Raw genomic sequence first — 25,442 nt, forward strand, 5'->3', positions numbered from 1 at the left:
ATGCTGAAAAACTGGTTAAGCTATTGCTGAACAGTGCTTGCACAGCATCGAGGCTGCCTCTACTTCTCACCGTGCCCACCTTTCAAGTGGCCTGGGGGTGTGCAGGAGGCTGGTGGGGGTGCATAACCAGGCAGCTGACGTGAACTAACCAGAGCGATAGCCCACACCATCTAACACAGGCTCAGCAATCAAAGGCTGGGGGAAAGGAGAAGGCAAAGATGCAGCGATGGCATTTTTTGTCTTGCCAAGTAACTTGTCCATGATGCAGCCCTGCTTTCCTGGGGATGGCTGAACATCTGCCTGCCCATGGGAGGTGGTGAAGGAATTCCCTAATTTGCTTGGCTTGTACGCATGGCTTTTGCTTTACCTGCTGAACTGTCTTTCTCTCAACTCATGAGTTCTCTCACTTTTACCTTTCTCATTCTCTTCCTCCATCCCCTGTGGAAGGGAGTGAGTGAGCATGCTGTGTGTGGTGATGTATAATCACAGCAAATAATGGTTAGAACAAGACCTGCTAGCTCATAGTGGTCAGTAAATAAAGTTTCCTCTGTGCTACTATGCTCTGAAACTTTAAAACCACACACATGAAATGTAAAGCAAGTAATGCTGAATTGGTATTTTCAACACCTCCCTCTCTTCTGAAATCTGCCAAACAGTTACACATCAGTTCTGGTCTAGCACTTGTCCTTTGTTAGTAGTTTCATAAGCAAAGCACCCATCTAGGAAATTTTACTCTACCATTCTAAGCTCATACTTGGGACTTAGCAAGTCAGTGCACTCCGTTATGGCAGTACAGACAAAACAACCGCACTTGGCTGAATGTGTGTGCCCCTGAAAAAACTCATCCTTGCACACAAATCAGGAATACACTTAAAAGGTACCACAACAGAAAAACCGTAAGCAACCAGAAGCCTGAAATACAGGTCTGATATTTAACGTATGAGAACTACTGGAGGCTACAATAATTTTCTGCTTGCTTCACTGAAGAGTGACAGACCTCTCAAAATAAGAATCTGTTAGCTGCAGTTAGCTGCAGGAGCAATGGAAAAGGACCCATGGAATTTTATTACTGTGTTTTCAATGTTTTTTTCCTGGATGTTCAAGTGTTTTCTATGAATACTGACACCTCTCTAAGAAAAGATGCAATGATATTTCTGAAACAAGTCTTGAAACCACCAATGCTAAACTGTTTTTTATTTCCAACAATTAGCCGTTACAGTATCTGAAACAAAAAGTGTCCAAAATAAATAGCTGAAGATGAAGCATCAGAATACTACCGTCTTCGCTACTGCTGTGGCCCCCTTATTGTTTCTTGCTTTTCCGCTTTCACTCTTCAGATTCTCCAGGCCTACGGATATCATCAATCTTCAGAATCATTCTAACAACCTGAGTCGCCAGAGAAATCTGCTGTTTCTTACCAATCAAGGTTTCTATAACATGCTGCTGCTTCATATCTGCCAAAAAGAAGCAGAAGAATTAGATACCCTCCTCAAATCTAGATACAGCCTTGAACCTGAGATAGTAATTTCCATGTAATTTTTTAAAAAAGCATTTAAAAATTGTTACTCTTGACCACCATAGTTGGCAATTCGTACAAACTAGAGTTTTATGCCTGGGTTCCTACCAAAGACCTTGGAATATTTAAGATCCAAACTCTTTTCCCACCTAAGCCTTCCCCAATTGTAGCTTTTTGCCTTCCGCATTATTATTCTGCCTATTATATGGAGTACGGTTTCCATATACAAATATTAGAAGCATCCTAAGGCCTGAGCAACCACTAAAGAAGTGAAAGTTCAAATGCTGTAAAGCAGAAACACCTGTTCCAAGAAGGGTTATTAAATTTACATAAACACAATGTCTTACATCATGTTCTACAATTTACCACCTTCTCTTCTGAAAAAAAAGCAACAGAGTGTGACAAGCATATGTCCAGATGAAAATAAGTTTTCGTACGCTGGTTTCTTAGTCTTCGCATACCTGTTACAGGTCTATATCCATACATACTGGTGTGAGTAATACTACCTGAAGACATTTCCAACCTTTCATTTACTTCTTCACAAAGTGTTTCTCAATAACAACTGTTCTATAGGGCTGAAATGTAAACTGGATCACTAAAATGGCAGTATTTAAAACACGGGCTGCGTTTGCCTCATAGTAAGTAGCTTTTATTCCTGTACCACAAGGTCAGCCAACATTTTCAACTAATCTTGCCACCAAATACAGGTTTTCAAGCAATTATACATTTTCTACCTTGTAGACATGCATGTATCTCTCCACCTGCATTCCCATTTATGACAAGGGGCAAGAGTTCATAACTGAATCAAAACACAGTTTAAAACAAAAAAACCCAGAGAGCCCACACTCCCCCAAGGCAAAACAGTAAGCGTTTTGATATTCTGAAAAGAAAACCCTGTTATGCTCCTCCTCCACACTCCAGTTCTTACCGTTTGTTCCTTTCTGCAAACAATCAATGCCAAGGGCCGGATTATTTTCTTTCACTTGCCTAGCCCGCACTTCCGTCATAGTCTGTATTGGATTCATACCACTGTTCTCTGAAAGTGCCATGGGAATTACTTCCAAGGCATCTGCAAAAGCCCTCATAGCATACTGTTCCAAAGATGGGCACTAAGGGAAAAGAAATTTGAATTCATACAGCTATTAATTCCAATGTTAAAAGCAGACATTCACACTAGCTATAAAATATACACATGATATGCAATTTTCTTGGCAATGTAACAACTGAAATGAGTACCTTGGATAACTACTGGCAAGTTAAAACAATTTTAAACTGCTCTTAACATAAAAGGAAAAAGGTACTGGTAAAGATTTTTTACCGAGAGGGGAAGGAAAACTTCTAATATTATGGAAGGTCCATAATATGCACTGTCTGGAAGCTCTCTGAAGGTTTTTTGGAAACCCTCAAGGCAGACTTAGTCCTTATTTTTCCTTCATAAACGAAGGGAAGTTGTAACATTTCTTACCTTATCTGCTGCTTCACTCACTGCCAAGGCACAAGAAATTTCAGCTGCTCCACCACCATACACAATACGATTATCACGAACAAGATTCCGGATTACACACAACGCATCATGAAGAGATCGCTTTGCTTCTTCAATAATCTGGAAGTATAAAATACCATGTATTTTACAATATACACAGGCTGAAGGCTGTCAAGCTGTTATTTCCCAATACAGAAATGGAAACTGCAAATAAATTATAGGATCTTTTCATGGCTCTAATGCAGCTCTACTGCTGCTATGTTATACTTTTCAAAACATAAAAGGTTACACATCCAGTGGCACAGAAAGAATAAAACCCCCACATCTTTTCAACACTGTTTATTTAAATCTGTAATTTGAAATGACAAAACCCTACAGGTTTTCCATCTTGTGTATTTCCAATACACAAAACACTTAAATTTTAAACCTAACATCATTTTCAGACTGCAGTTTGTGATGACTCCCAACAGATGCAAGAGGATTTAACAAGTTATGCTAACCTTTAAAGTAGTAGTTTTTCTTAAAGAACTCTTCAGACTAGGGGTTATGTTTCTTTCTTCCTAAGATTTTTCAATCAAAGCAGGACTTGACCTATACTAAATATAACTCAACACTAACAGTACAACCAAGAACCAGGTTAAGTACAAAAGCATTTAAATGGTCTCATTCTGGGGAAGGGAGTGGTTTGGGTTTTTTTAATTTTTTTTTTTAAACTGGATTAAATCAGAAGTAACACGCCTACGTCTATAATAAAAACAAATGTTTCAAAAAATGTTTACTCAATAGAAGTGACCCTCCCATGAGAAAAAACAGATTAGAGCATCCACAGGTAAATTATTTCTGTATTTATGAACTACACGGTCCAATAGTGAGAAAACAAGAGTTTTCATTCAAAAACATAGGATGTGAATCTAACAAGTGACTTCCACACAGTCACAAATGCCTGCAACCCTCCCCCCTTCCATTTCTCCACACTGCAAGGAAAAATTAAGACAAAAAAGAAATTAAGACAAAGAAACGAAACCACATATTCTGCAATTTATATATCAAATATTTGTAACAAACTAAGTATCTCACCATTTTATTTCCTCCTCTAATGAAAATGGTCACAGCTCTGGAGTTCTGACACTGCTCAATGACAAGCATTCTGTCCTTTGTTGTTCCAAAGGAGATCTCTCGAACAATACCCGCAAAACCCAGTTTCTCTGCTGTGAGTTCACAGAAGCGAGGAACGATGCGTCCTCCAGTTGCAATGGCGATTAACTGAAGTTAAACAACCATCAATTATTTTGAGAAGACTTTCCCATATGCTTTCCATAATGTCAAACTAGCAGAATATCTGTCAAATGCCTACTCCAAAAGATTATCTTCCCATCACTTCAAGTATTTCAGGCAATGCCTTGTTCCTGCTAACAGGGAGACTAAAGCAGAAACATTTCTAGCCACATAAAACTTTCAACAAGTAATATGCATACACTCCAACTATACACCATAATCCCATTCACTGTAGGTTCTTCCCACAGATCCCCAAAAAATTGTTTATTCTCCAATATATACCCATACATGATTATGCAGCTCTAAGCAGAAAGCCTGAACTTTTAAATGGTACAGTGTATTACTCAACAAATGTTTGAGAACTGGTACAAAGTCCAATTTTAGAAGATTTTACTTACTTCTATTTCAGGTCCACCAACCCAACGAACAGCAGGCAGCTCATTCTGGAGCAGCAAGTGATTTGCCTCATCATCAAAACCCCACTGGCAAATAGCAAGGTTTGCACCAGTGTCTTTTATCTGAAAGCAACACACAACATCAATCTTCTGATCAGAACTAACAAAGGAATAAAAAAAAAAATATCTCTTCATGGTTTTAATTCTAATTTTCTCAAAACACAAGTCTGAAAAAGAACCACCTGGCATACATAGAGATCAAAGTAAATTTCAAACCAGGGTGGCATCTCTTTCTTACATGAGCTTAACTTTTATTCATAGCCTTACAATTGCTTGTATGTTGCCTCCAATGAGGATTATTTGCTCATTTTCAGAAATCAGTCAATGCACTACAGTATTCCGTGCAATGGCTACGAAAGACATAGAAATAATCTTAAAGATTACCTGTTTCACCATCTCTTCAAACTTCTCCTTTTCATATTTCTGCAGTGCCTTGTAATCTTCCACAGATGTGACATCAAGCTTATGCTTGGTTTTAGGCTTAGGTGGTTCAAATGGACAAGTAAGGATTGCAATTTTAGCATCTTTAAGCTCCTGCATAATTAAGTAAAAAAACCCCAAAGTTCAGTTTTAATCTTAGTAACACCTCATTCTTTTATCTGCAAAACATCGACATGTATCTAAAAACACAGGCATAGGAGGAAACTTGAAGATCATCTGACTTAATTATAAGTGAAACTAACTCTACCCAAATAATTCCATCAAAAGTCTATATAACCCACTTAAAACAAATTCCACAGCTTCAAGCCACTGTTTAAGCCCCTAATAATCACTACCAGCGACGTCTTTTTATAGTTCAACGTTTAACTAAACAGAGAAACAACTTCAATTAAACCATTATTTGCCCTATCCATCATGACCATTGAGAACTACTACACACTCATCTTCACAGAATTTATGTACTACACAACCGGTATTTTCCACCAGTGTTCCTTTTTATAGGATAAACAGTGTCACCTACTAGGAAAATATTTTCATACAGTAGAAAATTTAGATTTCCTCCATCTTCCTTGACATATGCTACACAAGACTTGGACATCTCATCTACACCAAACATAATAAAGGGGCAGCTTCCGGGGTGTTCCAATCAGGACAAGATGACAAATCATAAAGCTTACAAAGCGTTTCTTGATACTGAGTTGGTTTAAGCATCTTAAGCATTATTACACAATATGGATGATTATTTCTGCTTCAACACAGAACTCTGCACCTGTCCTCACTTATTTGTACAGTAATCCCCCTCCCCATCATTTTTTCTCTATTTCCCCAAGACTGTTTTAAATTCTAACTTGGTCCCTTCCAACATGAAGAATTTAATGCTCCTCTCCCTTTTCTCTGTTGATATATGGGTGAAAAACCAGGCCAAACAACAGTATTCAAATACTTCAAGAAATGCTAGGACAGCATTTGAAGTAGGTTAGATAATGTTATTTAAGCCATTACAGATGAGACGTACACAGGGACATCACTTACTTTAGGCATCTGTGGATGACTGAAATCTTTATCCACAATAACTCCTTTAACCAACTGTGTATCTTCCAGCCTACCTCCCACTTTGCCTTGTACTTTGATCAGCTCAAAATCAACATCTTTACGTTCCATATCTGCTACTGTCAGTACAGCATTTACAGCAATTTCTGCCATTTGTCTGTGACAACGGTTAACTCTAGGTTTAAAAACAAAACCAAACAATAATGATGTTGCATTACATTCCCATAAATGTGGAAGAAAAGAAGTGATTCTATCAACTTGAATAGAAAAAAGTAATACTGTATCTAACCATTTCTGTATGCTACATAGAAAAAGGGTGTCCTGCTCGTTTGTTCAGACACAAAAGAGGGTAAACATGGCAGAAAACAACATGCAATATGGTTTGTCTAAGTCATCTTAGGATACAGATTTGAAACAAGTAAGGAGAATTAACTATGGAGAAACATTGAAGTCACAGAAACAACTGTTAAGATAGGGCTGCAAAGGAAACCCTTATTATATCTGAATTTATATACTATACATACAACCAATTTAAAAAAAAAAAGCACTTTATGGAACTATTGAACAAAATTTTGTTTAGGAAAAAAACCCCAAACAAAACAAACCTTTGAAATATAACACAGAGTTATTTTTAAGAGGTTTGCATTACTCTTGGAATTTGCTGTGCTGCAGAAATCTGGAATTAACAGGTTAGAATAAAATTGATATTGCATCTGTTTAACCTCATGGAATTGACCCTTTAGAGAAAAAGGATCCACAATTTCTTATCCTGAGACATGAGTCTGTTGAGAAGTTAGCCAAAATCAAACAAAGAAGAGCCTTCAGCAGCCACTCCAAAATCACAAAAAATTTAACAATCCATCAAAACACCAGGATTTCTCCTTTCAACTAGAAGTTTTTAATGGAAACATAAATATTTTTCTGAAGTTTTTGTGACTTACACTTTAGAGCCTAGCGTTGTCTTTGCTGTCTGGATCAGAGGTTCAATGTTCTGTGGATCAACTGGAAAGCTGTCACTGATTTTGTCTAGATGTTCAATAGCAATGCGGGCTGCCTGCTCATAACCATCTGCTATCCTGATAGGGTGAATACCACGATCTAGTAATTGCTCAGCTTGTTCCAGTAATGCTCCAGCCAGAACTATAAAACAAAATATTAAGGTAATGTTTACTCTTCCATAAGCTGAAGCATCATTTTTAATACATTATCAAAAGATTAAAATATTTGCCTTCTGTAATACTTTTAACTGTTCAAGGTTTCTTAAATGACAAAATAACCCTAAAGAGCCCCCTACTTGCTATGCTTAGAGAGAAAACCGCATTATGTTAGAAAAAAAAGAAGCATGGGCACCAACCAAGGCAGGACAGGTAGAATATTATGGAAGAAAATGATCCAGAAAATTTTTCAAAGCACCAAGAGGACTCTCAACATAAACTTACAATGTAACCATACATAGAAAAGACACAAAACCACCTTTCTGACTGAAAGACTTCTAATACAACAACAAAAATACTGAAGCAGTAAATACTCTAAAACCGCGTTACAGAAAAGCTACTGTTACTTCACATGTTTCTTATAATAGCTGAAGAAGCTTGATTTGAAAGATGGAAAATCCAAGTTAAATTTAAAATCTCTTCTTACCAACAACTCCAGTGGTTCCATCCCCAATCTCATCATCTTGAGATTTAGACAGCTCCACCATAAGTTTGGCTATCTGGTGATCCACATCCATCATATTCAAGATAGTCGCACCATCGTTTGTCACAGTCACCTCGCCATCTTTGTCCACCATCATTTTATCCAGGCCTAAAAAAAAAACATATTAAAAGCATGAAGGAAAATACAGAAAATCTCCAAAACCAACTACTGATAAAGAACAATAAAAATTATTTCATTATTACCATTGGGCCCAAGGGATGTTCTCAGAGTACTTGCTACAGCTTTTGCTGCCATTATGTGAGACTATAAAACAAAAGAGAAATAAGTTAAATCATTACTATGCATTCCAAAATCACAATAGCAAGCTAAGAGCACAGGGAGAAAACGCTAACAAAAATACTGGTATTTAACTCACAGACAATTATGGCTACAAAAAAAACCCCACCAATATACGCGTATTGGTTTTATGCCAGAAACGTTTTCCATGCCTCTCCTTGCACAGCTATCAGTTGCACCGCTAAAGCACATGAAAGCGGAGCAGCTAAAATGACAGCCCCGAGGTTTAAAGCAGTGAAGCAACGCTAAAAGAAGCCCGTATAATTTTGCTCCACTCTTCCACCGGTACTTCAAACATATACATTGACAAATGGCTGCCTACTCGCTCAGCCGCAGCCTTTCTCGGGAACAACGACGGAGCTTCCGACGGGGGAGGGGAGGTGCCTAAGGGAGGGGGCTGCAGGGAGCCTCCCTACCCGAGGCTACCGAAGGCCACCGGGAGGGACGCGCCGCTCCTACGTGGGCAACGACGGCGAAGCCGCGGCACCAGGAGCGGGCTCCCGCCGCAGAGCCCCGCAGGCCCTCCGCCGCGGGCGGCGCGTTCCCAGCGCCGGGGGCCGTGCCCTGCCCCCCTCCATCCCCCCCACACACCCGCAGGCCTACACCGCACCACGGGCGCCCTGCGCCTGACGCGCGGCACGACACCGGCGCAGGAGCAGCTCAGCCCGGCGGGCTCCATCCTCCCGCCGCGGCCCAGCGCCGCCCGCTCCCTGCCCCTAACGGCGGCATGGCGCGGCAGGGCGCGGCGCGGCCCGCCCAGCGAGGGCCCGCCGGTAGATGGGCGGCCCTGACGGCCGTCGGCTCACCTTGAGCGCCTCAAGTCCCATGAGGCGCGTCTTGCGCTCCTGGTCCTTGAGGATGAGGAAAGGGCGTCCATACTCGTCAAAGGCCAGCGTCCCCATGGCCGACATGGCTGCCGCTGCTCCCGCACACCGGGCAGGCACTAGCCGGATGCCGCCGCGCCGTGACGCGACACGCTTCCCCGCACGGCCCCCCGCGCCTGCGCAGTCGGCAGCAGCGCGACTTATTTCACGGGCGGCATCTATATGGCGCCTCCGGAGGACCTTTCTGGAAGCATCCGGCACGGTAGGAGTTGCGCGGCAGTCGCGGTTCCGTCGCCGGGCTGCGGGGACAGGGAGTGTATTAGATGAGTAGAGTACAGGCGCCAAGCGCGGCGGCAGCGGGCTGCGCCAGGTAACCTGAACGCGAAGGAGCAGGGACAGACACGGGCGGGAGGGTGCGCGCTGCTCCTCCACGAAGTACCTTTAGGAAGGTTTCGCTCCCCCCCCCCCCCGCCCCACAGCGGAGTGGTATTGCCCACTCCTATAAATACTGACGTCCGAAGGCACCAGTTTGTTGGGTCTGAGGGAGCCCGCGGCGGGTGGTGGCTGTGGGGCGGCTGGCTGGCTGGCTGGCTGACAGGCAGCCTTGCAGGTGGGGGCGCAGTGCTGTGGAGAAAAGAAGTTCTCCTTGCAGGGAAGAGCCGTAAGTGCTCAGGGCGGCGTCCCCGGGCGCGGCCGGCCCGTGGTGCAGAGGGCTCTGCCCGTACCGCCCTCGGGCGGCGTGGGGCGCGCCGCCGCCCGGCCCGGCCCGGCGGGGAGAGCTACGGGCCTAATGGAAAGTGATTTCCCGCCCTGAAAAATGAAGCTAGCGCTTCGGCTTCTCAAAAGCAGTAACGTCTCCCTAGGCTGTAGGAATCACCTAAAGGAATTTAAGTTTGGTTTGGGTTTTTTCCTGATATCCTATGTCTGTGATATATTATACTACTTTGTTTTACACACACACGTAATAAAGCTGTTGGAAAACTAATATTCCTTGATGTCTGCTGTAGGTGTGATGTCTGAGCTGCTAGAGAAGGAGAGCCACGCAGCGGGCCGGCGAGAGGACTGTGAGGGCAGCTCCAGGAGAAGGAGCTGGGGGCTGTTGGTCACTGCTGGAGTTGGTGGGACATTGGTGGCCCTCTATGCTGCGGTTACGCCCTTTGTGACCCCGGCTCTGAGGAAAGTGTGCCTGCCCTTCGTTCCTGCAACTTCTACTCAGATCCAGAACGTGCTGAAAATGTTAGAAAACAGAAGTGGCTCCCTAGTTGACATTGGTAGCGGGGATGGCCGTATTGTAAGTGAAGGACATTGCTTTCCTCTCATATCACTTCTCAAAAAAGTGCCAAATGCTCTAGCTGTGGCTCTTGTTTTCACATATTTATGGACATCTTGTCTTCGGCATTTAGTGTTTTTGTTTGAGCCTTATGAAAAGGCTCAAAGCTGAGGTAGGGTTACTTTCAGTTTAGGTGAGTAATCTGTTTCGATTGCAGCCTTACCTGCAGCTTGACAAAGTGTACAAAATTATAACCTCATTCTCTTGGTTGGAGGGAATTGCACCACATTCACATGTAAAGATGCAGTCGAAATATTGGTATTGTGATTGCCAAAGAGATGTGATTCCACATAGTTTTATGGCTGCAGCACATGAGGCTGTGAGATTAAAGAGCACCGCGCTTTTGGAGCTGCAGCTCTATGCTTATCGCATAAAGGTGACAGAAGAACAAAAGAGTATGAGTGATGGATTATAGAAATAAAAATCCTGGTATTGTTAGAACTGTAATTCACACCTTTATGCGGTGCTGGCTGCCCCACTTCAAAATCAATGTGATGAAACTAGAATAATTACCAAGAGAAATGGTGAGAATCGCTGAAGTCAAAACAGTATTGTGCTTCCAGGACGTTGTCTGAACCCCAGTTTGTGAAATGTGGTAAGGGATTAGGGGAGAATGGTGTGGGTTTTTTGTAGTTGTGATGTTTTGTGTACTATTTCATAACCATCTGCTTCAGGTCAGTTTTAGCAGCAGGATGGAACACTAAGTAGATTTTTGGCAGAAACAAGTAAGTTCTTGAACGCTACTTGTGTCCATATTTCATGTGAATGAGTCAACAATTTGTCTACACTAAAAAAAATTATTTGGAAATCCAGATCTGTGAGGGTGGCTTGGAAGGAATTGTGGCCAAGTAGGAGACAGAAAAGCATGTAGATTCAAGACAGCTGCAGTTTCTGGTGTCCTCTCTGCTCAGTCTTCTGGCTGTTGACTCTCATCGGAGACATCTAATTTGATCAGTTACTGCATGTTTACTTCTGATTTTATAAATGTGTATATATATATATGTGTCTAAATGGAGACTGAAGACTACTTGGAGAGCCCGGTGTCTAGAATTTAATGCTTGGTGTTGCTTTAATGTATTTGCCCTGAAAAAAGTTGGACTTCTATTCAGATGCTTTTAAATATTTAGCACTTACTCAGGTGTAATTGATGGATAAATATGACCATATTTTTATTTCCAAACATGGTAAAAATGTCAGATTCTTTTAGTATATCTGCAAATGCTGTGTGCATGATGGAAGATGTGTTATTTTAGTAGTGTGAAATACACTGTCCAGGCAATGCTGTTTGAGAAGTTCTGTTAAGAAATGTGTACTACTTCCTGATTTCACCTTGCCTGTTCTCTAATTCATACTTCATCAGGCATTTCCTGGTTAAAACTTGGCAGTAACCTTTTAAATTATGTCTTAAACCTTAATTGTAGAAACTGGTGCCTTCTATTTTCCTTAATTTTTTTAATTCATTTTCTAAAATATCAGTAGGTTTTGATCTTGTTTGAAGATACTTGCAATACAGGTTAATAATTCTAAATCTTAGGGTCTAATTTAGAGAAATGTCTTTGAAAATCTATTTGTTATCTGAACTAACTTTTGCCTCTTAAAATAACACATGAAGCTTAGCGTTGGATAAAAGCTATACTGTAAGATTTGTATGTGGGTGGGTTTTTCCCATCTTTTTCTAACATACATTTAAATATTTTACCTACATGTTTTTTTAAAATGTAAATCAACAGAGTATTTTCATACACTTTCTTTTGGTAGGGCATTTTGGCTATCATTCAGGTGTCTCACAAGTGCCTACCCATCGCTGATTTTTCAAATAAGTTAAGTGGTCTAATTTCAAACACTTCTGCCTGCGCATTTCACTGTTCTCTTCATGGTCAATTTTGGTACCCTTTAATTCCAAGGTATTGTCATGAATGTACTAAATTAAACTTTTATGTAAATCATAGGCTTACTGAAAGCTTGCAGCTTTGCCCTATAAATATTTTAAGTAGTTCATTTTGTTTGTCTGAATATATCTATTAATTTCAATGGGACAAGTCGTAATAGTAAAATGTAGTTTGAGTTTTTGTTCACTATGCTACTAATCTGTTGGGGGCTAAAACCAGCGTGATTTACCAAAGCGCATTCCTTTGATTTATATTTTAAATAAAACTATGTGCTCCTGTTTAGATGAATACACTTTCTCTGTTTCTATGTGAAGATTTATTTTCTTCCTTGTAGGTGATAGCAGCTGCAAAAAGGGGATTCAAAGCTGTTGGTTATGAACTAAATCCCTGGCTAGTCTGGTACTCCAGATACCGTGCCTGGAGAGATGGAGTACATCAGAACACCAGATTTTATATTTCAGATTTATGGAAGGTAGGTGGTGAAGTGTGTAAGAATGAATCTGGGATGTTTGAGATATTTCCATAATTGGAAAATACTTTCTTGAAAGAACCAGAATGCTGACTGGGTGCAAGGTGCTGTATTGGGCTTTGAGAAAAGTACTCGAGCCCATGGAAACTAAACTCACAACACAATACACTGCTCTGCTGTTTTTGTGCTTCGGTGTGGTGCTGTCCTTTTTCAGTACAGCATGCTTAAGTATACTACGTCATGCGTGTGCCTGATGAATGATGTGGGGATGTGGGATGCTGTAATGTCAGGCTTCACTGGGACCCAATTCTGTGGAGTCAGTAACAAGAGACTTATTCACCTAACATGCAAGATCACAATCTAATCTGACATTTCAGTAGACATCTGTTCTTTACCCACTGTGCAATGTGTTACCTACTTTTGAGTGTTGCTTTAAGAAAACTTACGTGACTGACAATTTTTTCACAATTTTGAAACATTTGAGTCACAGTTGCTTCTTAAATGAGGCATGCTTTTTTGGGTCATATTTATGTGGGCCTCTCCCTGGCTATTCCTGTCAAAGTTGTGGGGGCTTTTGTTGTTTTTTTTGTTGTTGATGATCGGTTGTGGTTTTGGTTTTGATTGTGGTTTTTTTTTTCCTTGGTTGTTTGTTATATTTTTTTTTAAGAATGGCATTTTGTAGTGGGTAAAGTGGAGACCAGGAGTTTTGGGGGAAAAGTGTGAATGTACTTTATTGAGACATTAACATAAGAAAACTTCATAGTACTGACTGGAAGAACCCAGGCATTGGAATGCAGGTTTTCATAGCTAGCTAACATTTAACAAAAGTGGAAGCAAACTTAAAACTGAATTAATTTTAACATATACAGGAGTTGTAGAAAAAATTAGCCATGAGTGAAACTATGTATTTTCTAAATTAACGCTTTCTGTCCTACTAGAATTGGTGCCATATTCTTGGCCGGTCAGTAGAAGTTTTTTTTGCTGTTCAGCAATATAAAGTTGTCTTTATGTGGAAGTTTGTATGATGAAAAGTTGATATGGGATCTTCTTTCTTATTTTTGATCTAAATCCCTGTTGAAAGGAGTGCAGCTAGAGGGATTAGGGGAAAAGAGTGGTGAGAACTTCTCCAAATATAAATGCCACTTTCATTAAGACCTGTTCTCAAATTTTGTTTTAGGTTTCGTTTTCCGGTTATACGAATGTTGTTGTTTTTGGGGTACCTGATATGGTAAGTTTACTATTTTTGCGTTGTTTCAGTATTTTAATAGCAAGGCATTCAGCGTTTGTATGTTCATCTGCAAAATGAACCAATGCACAAAATGTCAAAGGTAGTTTTGATATTTCATTGTTGCTTATTAATGTCCATGATAAAACCTGGTGAAAGTTGTAACAATAGGTGGAGTGGAGTGGAGCTCTGAAAATATACATTTTTTTGAGAAGTATTTTCTGTCCATTAGTTCAGAATCAAAATGAAAACTGCTGGGCTTGAGTTGCTTGGTGGGAAGGTGATAGATTGGTTCTTGAGAATGTCAGTTTTTCCCAGTGAGAAACCAGGAAGTTTGCAGGGAGAGGATGGAGTAGGAAATTGGCTACAGCTGATTTCAAGGAACCTTGTTAGAGGAGGGTATTGAACTTTTCTTATGTTCTCCAAAAACTGGATCACTTCAAGTAGGCCAGTAGCTGGTATATGGAAATAATCTTTTGCCTGTGTTAGTGAGGGTTTAGGAAGGGAGACAAACGCTTCAAGTATAACCACTAGTGTACAAGTCCACAAATTCTTTGCCTTCTAGGAAGGCTTTGTAGCCTATCTTCATTGTGACCCTGGGGAAAATGTTTTCTTCAAACTGGTGTAAAAATTGAGTTACATTGTGATTGCTTTAGTGATATATTTGATAAATGTAGTCAGACTTTGCATTCACTTTGGCTTTCGGCTTGATCTAGTTTTCCTTTTCTCTTTTAATAGACAAGAGAAAAAAAATCTTAAATATTTAAATAATTTTGGTATTTTGATTAATTATTAGAATCTTTATATTATATATAGTTTGAATGCATATGGCGGAGTGAAACAGAAATATCCTATAAATGCTATTCTGTTGCTTCTTTCTCTGCTAAGGAAGATACAGGATGAAATGAGTGAAGAGCTTTGTGATGCTATACCATAGTACATACACTGACAACTATTTCTGTAGTAGTAACAGGAAGATGCAACAAGAAGCCTGATAAAGCTTCCCTGTTCACTGTTTTTTCTATGTAACAGCATTGGAATCAAGTAACTAATTCAGATTCAAATTGTAATTTATGTTGCAATCTGAAGCGAAAATGCATTTTTTTTCTCCCCTACTTTGGTGGTCGGCATATTAGTGTGAACCATGATGTTACTTGTGCTACAGATGTTGCCAGTTTTGGATGATATGTGCTCGCTGCCTTCAGTTCCGGGAGGGGGCAGTGTAAATACTTGAATTGCAGTCAGAAATTCTGCAATTGCACTGAGGGGAAAAGTGCAGGTGGAGAAAGATATCTCGGTGAACTAGAAATAAAAAATGCCCTGGGAGAATGTGAGTAAACCTAGCAGAAATATGGCTTAACTTTAAATGTAATGGTATAAAGTGGGATAAATTAGTAACAGTTATTTTAGAAAGAGTAGCTATAGGGTTCAGAATACCTGCAGTAAATTCAGTAAACACCATGCTAAATTCTTCTAATAAAAATTCTGTCATAAATGTAACACATCCAAACATATGAACTACTGTGTTTCCTGAGCATTTGTTTGCTCATGATCCCCTTCGGATCTGTGAATGCTTATTATCCTGAATTACTAAATTGATTTTCTAGAAACTGCAGTGCATTTTCTCTTTTTTTTTTTTTTTTTTTTTAACTGAGGGCAATAGATCACTTTAGCTTTTTTAATAATACTAGTCTGATTTGATGCTGTCACACAGTTCTTCTATTTCATATCCAAGATTAGCTTACAGAACATGGATTTATTGATCTTCAGGGAAGACTAAGACCTCTCTGTTCTTGCAGGCATCTGGGGGAAGGTTGTTTATCTATGAGTCATTGTAGAGAGACTTTTACTTGTTCAGGGTGGGATGACAGAATTCTTACCAGGTGTTTGTGTTCACAGCTTCTGTGTATTTTAACTAATTATGTACTGTACAAAAGGTTTACTAAACTGTATATTGATGTAGATATAAAAACCCCACAACTCTGGCTTGATATAAAATACAGGGTGATTATAACACCTAATGTTACTGAGATTTGCCTGAAGAACTAGTTTGACTGTTTAGTTTAAGAACATAATTCTTTTTGGCTGAACCATTAATGACATTTTCTAATTGGAGCTAATACAGACAGGAAATGTAACTTTCATAATTATTACTTAAAAATTAGGCATGTCTATGTTTGGAATTTCTGTAACAACTTAGTCCTTCCTTTTGTGGTGTCTCAGCTCAGTTTGAGTTATCCAAGTAGGCTTATTTTTCTAGTTTATTTAAGGTGTGGTAGCAAAAATGTTTAAAAGCATTTTTGTATGGATGAAATCAAAGCATAGAATACCTAAAAATATGCAGAGGTAACTCTTTGATATATTAGATCTATGACTATAATTTTCCTAAAATACTCCATTATAAGCCTGAAAGTATCTATTATATGATGATACATCAGAGGCACACCCTGCATGTATGTGATAGTGGAAGTTATCTGCAGCCTTTGGAAATAGATTTTCTTCAGTCTTGTTTTCTAATAATGTTCTGTTGTGATTTTTTCTTCTTTTTTTTTGTGTGAATTTTATATGTATTTTGTGTCCATGACTTAAATTGAGCTGTATTTGTAAATAATTACTGTCCTTTTAACCTTTTAATATCTAAATATTATGCCTTATCAGAGTAACAGTTTTTTACATGTAATAGAAGTAACCTATAGAACTTGCTGTTATAATTACTCCCCGAGATAGATACAGTATGTAAGAATAAAAGGAATTCCAAATGGATGTGCACTTATCTGCTTAAGCAGATGACATCAAATTTTCCAAATTACAAACTTGGCTAAATCTATCAAGTTTCTTTTTTTTTTTTAACATAATCACTGTCTGGGATGGGAAAATTTTCTTTGATGTCTAGATGTATTAATTCATCTTTCACTTACTTTGCAAATTCTGCTATGAATTATCTGACTAGGCAGGGTGTTGCTCTGTTGTGGAAGAGTAGTGATATTTCCCTTGACTTTCATATCTGCTCAGTTTTTGTGAATGGAGGAAAGCCAGACTGTAGGTCTTCAACCAAGGTGGTTGTACATAGTGGTATTTGACATGGTCTGCCACAACATCCTTCTCTCTAAACTGTAGAGAGATGGATGTGATGGTTGGACTGTTTGATGGATAAGGAATTAGCTGGACGGTCGCATCCAGAGAGTAGTGGTCAATGGCTCAATATCCAGATCGAGACGAGTCACGAGTGGTGTCCCTCAGGAGTTTGTATTAGGACCAGTACTGTTTAATATCTTCATCAATGACACAGACAGTGGGATCAAGTGTACCTTCAGCAAGTTTGCAGATGACACCAAGCTGAGTGTGTGGGTGATACACTGGAGTGAAGGGATGCCATTTGAAGGGAGCTGGACAAGCTCGAGAAGTAGGCTCATGTGAACCTTATGAGGTTCAATGACGACAAGTTCAGGGTCCTGCACATGGGTCAGGGCAACCCCTGGTATCAATACAGGCTGCGGGCTGAAGAGATTGAGAGCAGCCCTGCAGAGAAGGACTTGGGGGTACTGGTGGGTGAAAAGCTGCACATGAGCCAGCAATGTGCACTCATCGTCCAGAAAGCTGGAGCTAACAAAGCTCAATTTCAATCGTGTTTAACATGCCAGTACTTTGTTATAGAGTGACAGAGAGCAGAATGTTGGCTTTGGGTTGTTGGCTGTATGATGTTTTGGTTGTTCCAGGCTCTGTCTTGAAGTTAGTCTAGAAACTGAGAGGTGCTGGTCTTTGAGTATCACATAAAAGTTCATGCGACTTGGGGTATCATAAATAGAATAAATTCAGGGGGCTGAATTTTTATTCTCTACAGAGAAGAATCCCACTTAAAAAAACAATTAATTGGAACATGCAGAGTCTTTTCTTAATTTGTGGAGTTATTAGTCTAAGGGATTATCTACAGTTTTTGATTGAGATTTTAGAATTTAGAGTTAAGATTTTCTTGATCTCACCAAACAGGTCACAATAACCATTTTCTAGTTTTAGATGTTCCTTGGCAGTGCATCAAAGCCAAAATGTGTATCATAAATACTTCCCTAATTTTTTTCCCAACAATTCCTCAAGCCATGGACTTCTTTTGAACACTTGAACTACATTCTGAAGAGAATGCTTCTGTCTTTTACCGCTTCTGAAAGCTTTTTATTGTTGCTCAACAGATGCCACAGTTGGAGAAGAAGCTGGAAGAAGAACTTGAATGTAGTGCCAGAGTCATTGCCTGTCGTTTTCCTTTCCCTTGCTGGATCCCAGATCATACTACTGGAGAGGGAATAGACACTGTGTGGGCCTATGATTTGAAACATTCTAGAGGATGTGAAACAAAAAGCTTGGAAACTACACCAGAGACAGAATCCTAATTTTTTTTTTGTACTGAAATTTTTGGCTTTGACTTTACCTGTTTAAAGATAAGGTTAATGTGAATAGAGCCCCATGTAGTGGTTTAACCCCGGCTGGCAATCAAGTACCACGCTGCCACTTCCTCGCTCCCCCTCACCCAGAGGGATGGGGAGGGGGATCGGAAAGGGAATGTAAAACTCTAGTGTTTAAAGAACAGTTTAATAGGTAAAGCAAAAGCCGCACACGCAAGCAAAGCAAGGAATTCATTCCCCACTTCCCATGGGCAGGCAGGTGCTCATCCATCGAAGGACAGCAGGGCTCCATCATGAGTAACGGTTACTCGGGAAGACAAACGCCATAATGCTAAATGTCCCCACCTTCCTTCTTCTTCCCCCAGTTTATATACTCAGCATGACGTCATATGGTATGGAATGCCTCTTTGGATAGTTGGGGTCACCTGTCCTGGCTGTGTCCCCTCCGCATTTCCCGTGCCCCTCCAGCCCTCTCGCTGGCAGGGCCCGAGGAACTGACAAGTCATTGATTTAGTATAAACATCACCCAGCAACAACTGAAAGCATCAGTGTCCTATCATTGTTCTCACATCAGAGCCAAAACACAGCACTGTACTAACTACTATGAAGAAATTAACTCCATCCCAGCTGAAACCAGGACACCCAGGATCTGGACATAAATATTTACTAAAGTAGCTGAAGTACGTTGGTTATTTGAAAGCACACACAAGCAGTGAAAGGTGTAGTTAAATGGCTTAATGTGGTTAGTAAGAATTATATGAAAGTTTTATAGAAGTGGAAAACTTTAATATGGAAAATGGGATAAAATGCGGTTCACTACTCTTAAGGGGAATATATGTATAAGTTAAAATGCTCAAATTGGCAGAATTAATATGTGCTTTATTTCTGAGCCTACATAGCGTTTGTTACTGGTGTTGGAAGTGGTGTGCAAGCGGCTTCTCAAACGAGCCATGGTTCCCAAATGTCTTCATTATGTATGCCAAGTAGGCATACTGATGAACATTGAGCATCGTGATGAACCTGAAGTTTTATAACTTGGCCTTGAATGTGTGCTTTTAAAAGTTGAATATGACACAACAAGCAAATATAACAAATTGCTTATTCATTAACACAAGTGCAGCCCTTGAGTATATTAATGTATTTTTATTTAACTTGTTAAGTGAAGACAAAGCTGCAGAAATGTGCTCTTACTGAACAATTATTGGTACAAGCCTTTACAAATTACAAATATTTTTCCTAACCTTTCTGATTTAGAAAGGGTTTCAAAAGTCACTTACTTGGCAGTGAAGTGTCACCACTTCTGTGTACTCAAACCTTGGATAAGGTATGGGTGAGAGTTGCTTACTTCAATGTGTCACAAGACTCTCTGACTCCAGAGCCTAGTTGGTCTGGCTAGCTTGGTCAAATCTGATTAGACCTCATTTAATTTATAGTGTGATGGGAAGGGAGGTTTTCAATCGGGCATCTTTTTCCCATCTACTTTTCTATGCCATTTGATGAGACCTCAGAAACTCATGGTATTGCTGCATGGCTTTTCCTTGCAAGTGAAGCAAGTTCTGGATTTTTGCTGATACTGGTTTGTGTACCGTCACTGCCATGAGGTTTTCCTTTTCTAAGATGGTTACAGCACTTTTTCATTTTGTAACAGTTTGCTTACTTGGTCGGTCTTCTGGTTCTCGGGTAAAGATATCCTGTTTTCACCCATTAACAATTAGTCAAATTTTATAGTTAGCCTCCCCTGGCCCCAGTTAACATATAGACTGTTTGTTAAGCAGTGAATACATAAGTTTGTCAGACCTTTGCATACATGATACCCATAGAATGAAGCTACAACAGGCTAGGGAATTGTCATGTGGCTTCTAGGCACTCATTACCACAACTAAAATTAGCTCGGAGAAGTGCTTAGATGCTACAACTTCAGGTAAATACAAAGACCCTGACATCTTATCGGACACTGGGAAAGCCTGTATGCTGGAGTATATATAGTATCTGACTTGAAGAGAAGTACAGTATTATTTGGGGTGTGTACAGTTATACCTGTACCCAGGCTTTTTATTTTTGGTGCGAGAGGAGGAGGAAGGAGAATTTAAGATACACATCTACAGTGCAGATTTGAAATGGAGCGCTAGAATGGTTTTGTCCTGATAATGTGTACAAAGGAGGAGAAGAAAGGCAAATGAATCTGTTCTGGAGTCTGCAAAGGGGAGATCATTTCAGCCTTGCATGGCAAGGTGCAGCTGTAAATGTGGAGACTGTATGTGTTGAAAAACGCTGATTTCTTGTAAGCAGTCTTTTACAGCCTTTCGCTGCAGTGTAGCATAGTGCATCTTGTAAAACTACACTAAATATTCTACAATGATTTAAGTGCTATGATTATTACACAGTGACGGGGCTACAGTGGCTTATCTAAAATGACTGAATTTAATATCCCAAGGCCATAAAACTGAAACCTCAGACAAAGGAAATCTGAAAATATTTCCGTTGGAAAAAGACCATACAAAGGGAAAACTGGCTAATTAAGCTGAGTCCTTGCCTAAATGATTATAAAGGAGAAGAGGAGGCAAAAGGTTTTGATCACGTGAATAGTGACTCATCTGCAGCACAGTGCTCTGACCCAAGTTTCCTTCTACTGCCTACTTTCACTAAAGTTAGTTTGCAGGGAATGAAGTGGGTATTTACTTTTTCTGCTGTTTGTCGATTACATTATCATTTACCTGTTGAAAGGTAAAACTGAATTTCTCATTTCTGCCTGCAGTAAGGCTTTGGGGCATGTACTAGGAGCTATCACCTATCGCTCCAGAAATATTTGTTGAGAAGGGTGAGATGGAATTAATGATGTGATGGTCTGAGCTTTAGGAGCACTAAGTGCTGTCCTCAAGTCAAGGAGAGATTTATGAATGCTTTTAAAGTAAAGCAGAGGGCTGTTTCTTGCGCTGACCATTTACTTTTGGGGGCCTACACTGAGATAGACAATGGTCTGAAGGTTTGGAATTCCTTATTTCATAAGGAAATGCTCTGTATGTTGTGTTTCCATGGCCAAAGTGTGAAATACAAAGCAAATTGTTTTAATTTACACAGGGGGACTGGGAAAGCATTTTTCTTGTCATGTCCTAAAATTTTCTGTCACTTGCTATGTTCGTTTGATAGTTTACAAGATTATATACTTAACTCTGACTTCAGTTATCACTGTATGGATTATTATGTTGATACACTTCCAATTGCTAGGGTAATGTATTATGATTTCATGGATATGCTACTTCACAGTAAAAATTTGTTTCTTCTGAAAACTGGGAAAGCCTTAGAGAACTGGCTTAATCAAATTATAGTGTAGGTCTGAAGCCAAAAGAAGGAAACCTTCAAGCTACACATGCCGTTCAATAGCAAAGTAATTCAGGTACATGGAAAACCCTATAGTTTATCTTTGTTTACATCTTCTAGTAGAATCACTTGCCTATTGGGAGTTACTTGTTTTATTCCTTTCTTGACCTGCCAGATCTTAGCAAAAAAGTTGCTACATTGCTGAATGAGTGGTGCTTTCCTGAAATATTGTAGAATATGATCTGTTTGAAAATAATACAGGTCAGAGTTCTCCAGGAGTCAGACTTCAAAATATTTTTTTTTTTTTTTGACATTGAGACGCATTGTCTCCACAGGCTTTGTGATGCAAGATCAGTTGTAGCAATGTAGCGTCTGAGTGCTACAATTCTAATTTTGTAGTTTTTCATTTTCCATAAATTGGCTTTCTAGGGAGGGGGAGACGGGTATGGGTACAAGAGAGCCATCTGATTGGCGTGTTGTTCAGTACACTGCACAGTCACTACAGCTACACAGCAATGTCGACCAAGCTTGTCCAGATTTGTTTGTGAAATGTGCACATATTTTGTGAGCTTTAGGCGTTTCTGTATTACTGGGTGTATTGAAATTCCTGACTTATCCTCTGGTCTGATGATGTGCTGCCACTTAACCTAATATTGCTGCAAGGAAGTTAATCCTCTGTCTCTGAGCTGCTGTTTATTTCTGACTTATGAGTTGTAGTCAGGTAAGAAGGTACAGATTCACGTTTAGAACGAAGTACCACATTTCACAAGCCAGTTGAATGGGTATGGTCTGTAGGGGAAAAAGTTCCAAAGCCCAGGTTTTGGCAAAATCTTTCGCCTTTAATAAAGTACACAGCTCAGGAGGTGACAGATCTCCTGAGTTCTGCATAATTTTTTCGAGAATGACTTGAGCTTTGCTTTTCTCACGTGTGCGTTCTTTGCAAATTTTCACCACTGTAGTACCATTCTAAGACCCACTGGGGAAGTAAGCAAAATGCTCCCTCTGCTTATCTTTCATGGTTTAAGCTATGGGAGGGAAGGAGGAGGGGAATCTTGTGGCACAAGTATGGCAGTCTGAACTACTTCAAAAGCAGTTTGACAGACTTACACATTGAGCTGGGCTATTTCTCATTAGACAGGAGCATCCATAGTCGGCTGTGATGAGCATTCATTTGGAAATGGAGTGATAGCGGCTACCATTACACTTGAATGGACACTAATTATCGATAATGACCTCATAATTCTGTAGTTTCACTTTTCATGATGGTTTACAAATACTGAAGCATTTATTCATGAAGGGATGTGAGTCCTTCAAATTCATGGTTGAAGAGTGCAGCCTAAGATCAGATTTAATGCCAGTATATTCTGCTTTGAATGAGTTATTTTTAGTTTTACACTTGCCAAGTTTGCAGTTCTCTGGTTTCAAAACGTAACCCCGGCTTGTTTTTCAGAAGTAAAATATGTTTCTTCTAGAAGACTTCTGGAGTTCTTGATAAGAAAGTGTAGCATCTGTTTAACTTAAACATCATCCTGTCCTTGAGTGAAATCAGTGCAGAATTAATATTTTCAGTATTTTCCTTTGTATGACAATCTTTCTATCCATCCTTGCATGCTTCGCTGAGGGAGACCTCTGCATGGGTAGTTACAATTTTTTTTGTCATTATTTTTCTGAATTCTTGCTCTTATTTCATCATTTGCTTTTATTTTTCATGTTGTCTTTATAAGTTGATTGTTTAACTTCATAAACTCATCAGATCTTCTCATTTCCTTTTTTTTTTTTTTTTTTTTTTTTTTTCTGTAAACTAGTTGCTTTTTTTCCAGGAACTTTGCAGGAAGGAATGTCCTTTTTTTTTTTTTTTTTTTTTTCCGCCTAACATTTTAACGTGTATTTAACTAACCTCCTTGATTTATTTAGCAGTCTGTATGCTGAAATAGCATGACTTTTGTTTCCAGTAAATGAAAGAAAAACACATCCACCCATATAGTATTTAAACTGAAAAATACCCTTGGTCTACACTACAATTCTGACTATTTAGTAGTTTTAAGTACTTAATTTCACATTTTTATTGTATTTCATCACTTGGCAAATAAATGCAGGCCTTTTATCCGTTCAGTAGATCTTTGGGTTTGGGTTATTTGTTCAGGTGGGACTTTTGCTGATTTCTTTTTCTTAGTATAATGTTGGGGTTTCTGTTGGAGGCTTTGGTTTAAATGTCAGACTGATGTTTTTCCTGTGAATTACTATGTAGTCCTTGAAGAATCACTGTAATAGAATTCAATGAAGTAGCATTAGTAAAAAATAAGTAAAACCTGCTTACCAGTAAATGTGCAGGGATATTTTTTAGCTTACTGTATACATTGTGGTTATTTTTAAAAATAAAGTAGGCTTTTGAAGACCCATATAGAGCTTGTGGCATACAATTTTGAGGTGAACAGAGGTCTTTGCAAGGTCAGAAGCAGTAAATTAATGGCTTTCAGCCTCAAGTTTGTGGATACCTTCTGAGGAATCCACAAAAAGTAATTTAAAAAGCAGATCTACTTATCAGTATGTTTATATTTGCTACCTGTGGTTATCTCCATCCATTGGAAAATTTTAATGTGTCTGAAAATCGTTTGAGAATTCCTGAACTAAAAATATGGGTTTACGTAAGACACAAACTTATTTCCATTTAGCTAATCAATGTGAGTTTTTTCTTCTTCTGTTGCTGCTTGCATGGACTGTTGAGCCTTGAACTCTGCAGTATACAAATGTGTGAGCCTCTGTCTCTCTTCTGGTAAGCACGTAACTTCATATTTTGCTATGTGAGAGCAGCCATGTGGTTTTGCACATTCCTATTGGGTTCTGTAATTCTGTTTTTTTTTAGTTGATCGATGATAGATCTCATTTAAGGGTCTAATTGCTTTTTCTTCAAGAAACTTCTTAAATCTACATTATCAAAGCACCTGATCAGCTGCCACTGAAGCCTGTCTAAAAAGCCAACAGTCCCTGTGAAACGAGTGAATGCTGTAATGTCTGCAGCTGTCCGTGCCAGAGCTCTGGTTCAGGTAGGCTGACACATGCGTAGCTCTTGCATAAGCAACCTCTTGATTCTTTGTTTCTTGATAGAAAATGAAAGTGTGAGGAGAAGACACAAAATGAATAATTAGAAATGTGATCACTGTAAGTTCTGGGAGAAAAAAAAGGTGAGTGGTGTGGGGCATAGCCAAAACCTAAGGGGTCTTCTCTGTCACTGTCTCTCTAGCCCCTAAGGTTTGATGCTGTCTTCCCCACCCCACGATTATGTAGCACTTCTTGAAAGTATACTTCTTTTTCTGTCTTTCCCATTGTTTTTTGAAGCATTTCCATACACACAAATCAAAAGATTATATGTGTCCAGATGTTCTCTTAAATTCTTTACAGGGATCCTCATCATCTATGATGTATATTTTTTTGCTGCTTCCTTTATCTCAGTTCACATACAAATCAAATTTGTACTCTACCTTTACGATCAATGCAGAAGTAAGTTTTGTGGGTGTGATCGATACCAATTAAGTTTATTTGCAAACACAGATCTCACACTGAAGCAATTAAAAAGATTTTGAGCAGGAATGGGACAAGTGATGTTCATGATGTGAAAATATTAATGTTACTTGGTGGCAGAGATGGTAGGGTCTCCTGCGTTGAGACTTCAGTTGTCAGTCTGATGTGTCAAGCAAAGCCAGGGAATGAAAGATCAGTAGCAAAGCAGCACTGTTGTGTGGTATTTTAAAAGAAATGTATTTTCAAATACTATCATCAG

General features: G+C 39.5%; 2 protein-coding genes across 4 annotated transcripts; one reads left to right on the plus strand and one right to left on the minus strand.

Moving 5' to 3' along the window:
* Positions 1–1,166: 1,166 nt before the first annotated feature.
* Positions 1,167–9,144, minus strand: CCT5 (chaperonin containing TCP1 subunit 5). Its single transcript, XM_040586784.1, has 11 exons — positions 9,022–9,144; positions 8,122–8,182; positions 7,862–8,026; positions 7,162–7,360; positions 6,203–6,395; positions 5,114–5,263; positions 4,673–4,792; positions 4,077–4,262; positions 2,982–3,119; positions 2,445–2,625; positions 1,167–1,454 (listed from the first exon to the last, which is right to left on the minus strand). The coding sequence occupies exons 1-11, from the start codon at positions 9,124–9,126 to the stop codon at positions 1,327–1,329; spliced, it is 1,626 nt and encodes a 541-aa protein (XP_040442718.1). The 5' UTR covers positions 9,127–9,144; the 3' UTR covers positions 1,167–1,326.
* A 66-nt stretch (positions 9,145–9,210) lies between these two features.
* On the plus strand, positions 9,211–18,398 carry ATPSCKMT (ATP synthase c subunit lysine N-methyltransferase). Of its 3 annotated transcripts, none has more exons than XM_040586786.1 (5): positions 9,211–9,409; positions 10,047–10,330; positions 12,593–12,730; positions 13,905–13,955; positions 18,137–18,398. In XM_040586786.1, the coding sequence occupies exons 2-5, from the start codon at positions 10,052–10,054 to the stop codon at positions 18,332–18,334; spliced, it is 666 nt and encodes a 221-aa protein (XP_040442720.1). In that variant the 5' UTR covers positions 9,211–9,409; positions 10,047–10,051; the 3' UTR covers positions 18,335–18,398. The 3 variants fall into 3 exon arrangements, with proteins under 3 accessions (XP_040442720.1, XP_040442719.1, XP_040442721.1); XM_040586785.1 differs by having other exon boundaries at positions 9,235–9,301; XM_040586787.1 differs by lacking the exon at positions 9,211–9,409 and adding an exon at positions 9,483–9,700.
* Positions 18,399–25,442: the final 7,044 nt, after the last annotated feature.

This window comes from Falco naumanni, chromosome 3, assembly GCF_017639655.2.
Source record: "Falco naumanni isolate bFalNau1 chromosome 3, bFalNau1.pat, whole genome shotgun sequence".
NCBI classification, from domain to species: Eukaryota; Metazoa; Chordata; class Aves; order Falconiformes; family Falconidae; genus Falco; species Falco naumanni.

Excerpts from the sequence above, each read along its gene's own strand:
- CCT5 (XM_040586784.1), bottom strand. The coding sequence starts at position 9,126 with ATGTCGGCCATGGGGACGCTGGCCTTTGACGAGTATGGACGCCCTTTC. Across the intron at positions 4,263-4,672 it reads TTGGTGGACCTGAAATAGAA|TTAATCGCCATTGCAACTGG; the intron begins GTAAGTAAAATC and ends GTTTAACTTCAG. Across the intron at positions 1,455-2,444 it reads TTTGCAGAAAGGAACAAACG|ATATGAAGCAGCAGCATGTT; the intron begins GTAAGAACTGGA and ends TCTTTTTGGCAG.
- ATPSCKMT (XM_040586785.1), top strand. The coding sequence starts at position 9,262 with ATGGCGCCTCCGGAGGACCTTTCTGGAAGCATCCGGCACG. Across the intron at positions 9,302-10,046 it reads TTCTGGAAGCATCCGGCACG|GTGTGATGTCTGAGCTGCTA; the intron begins GTAGGAGTTGCG and ends TGTCTGCTGTAG. Across the intron at positions 10,331-12,592 it reads GTAGCGGGGATGGCCGTATT|GTGATAGCAGCTGCAAAAAG; the intron begins GTAAGTGAAGGA and ends TCTTCCTTGTAG.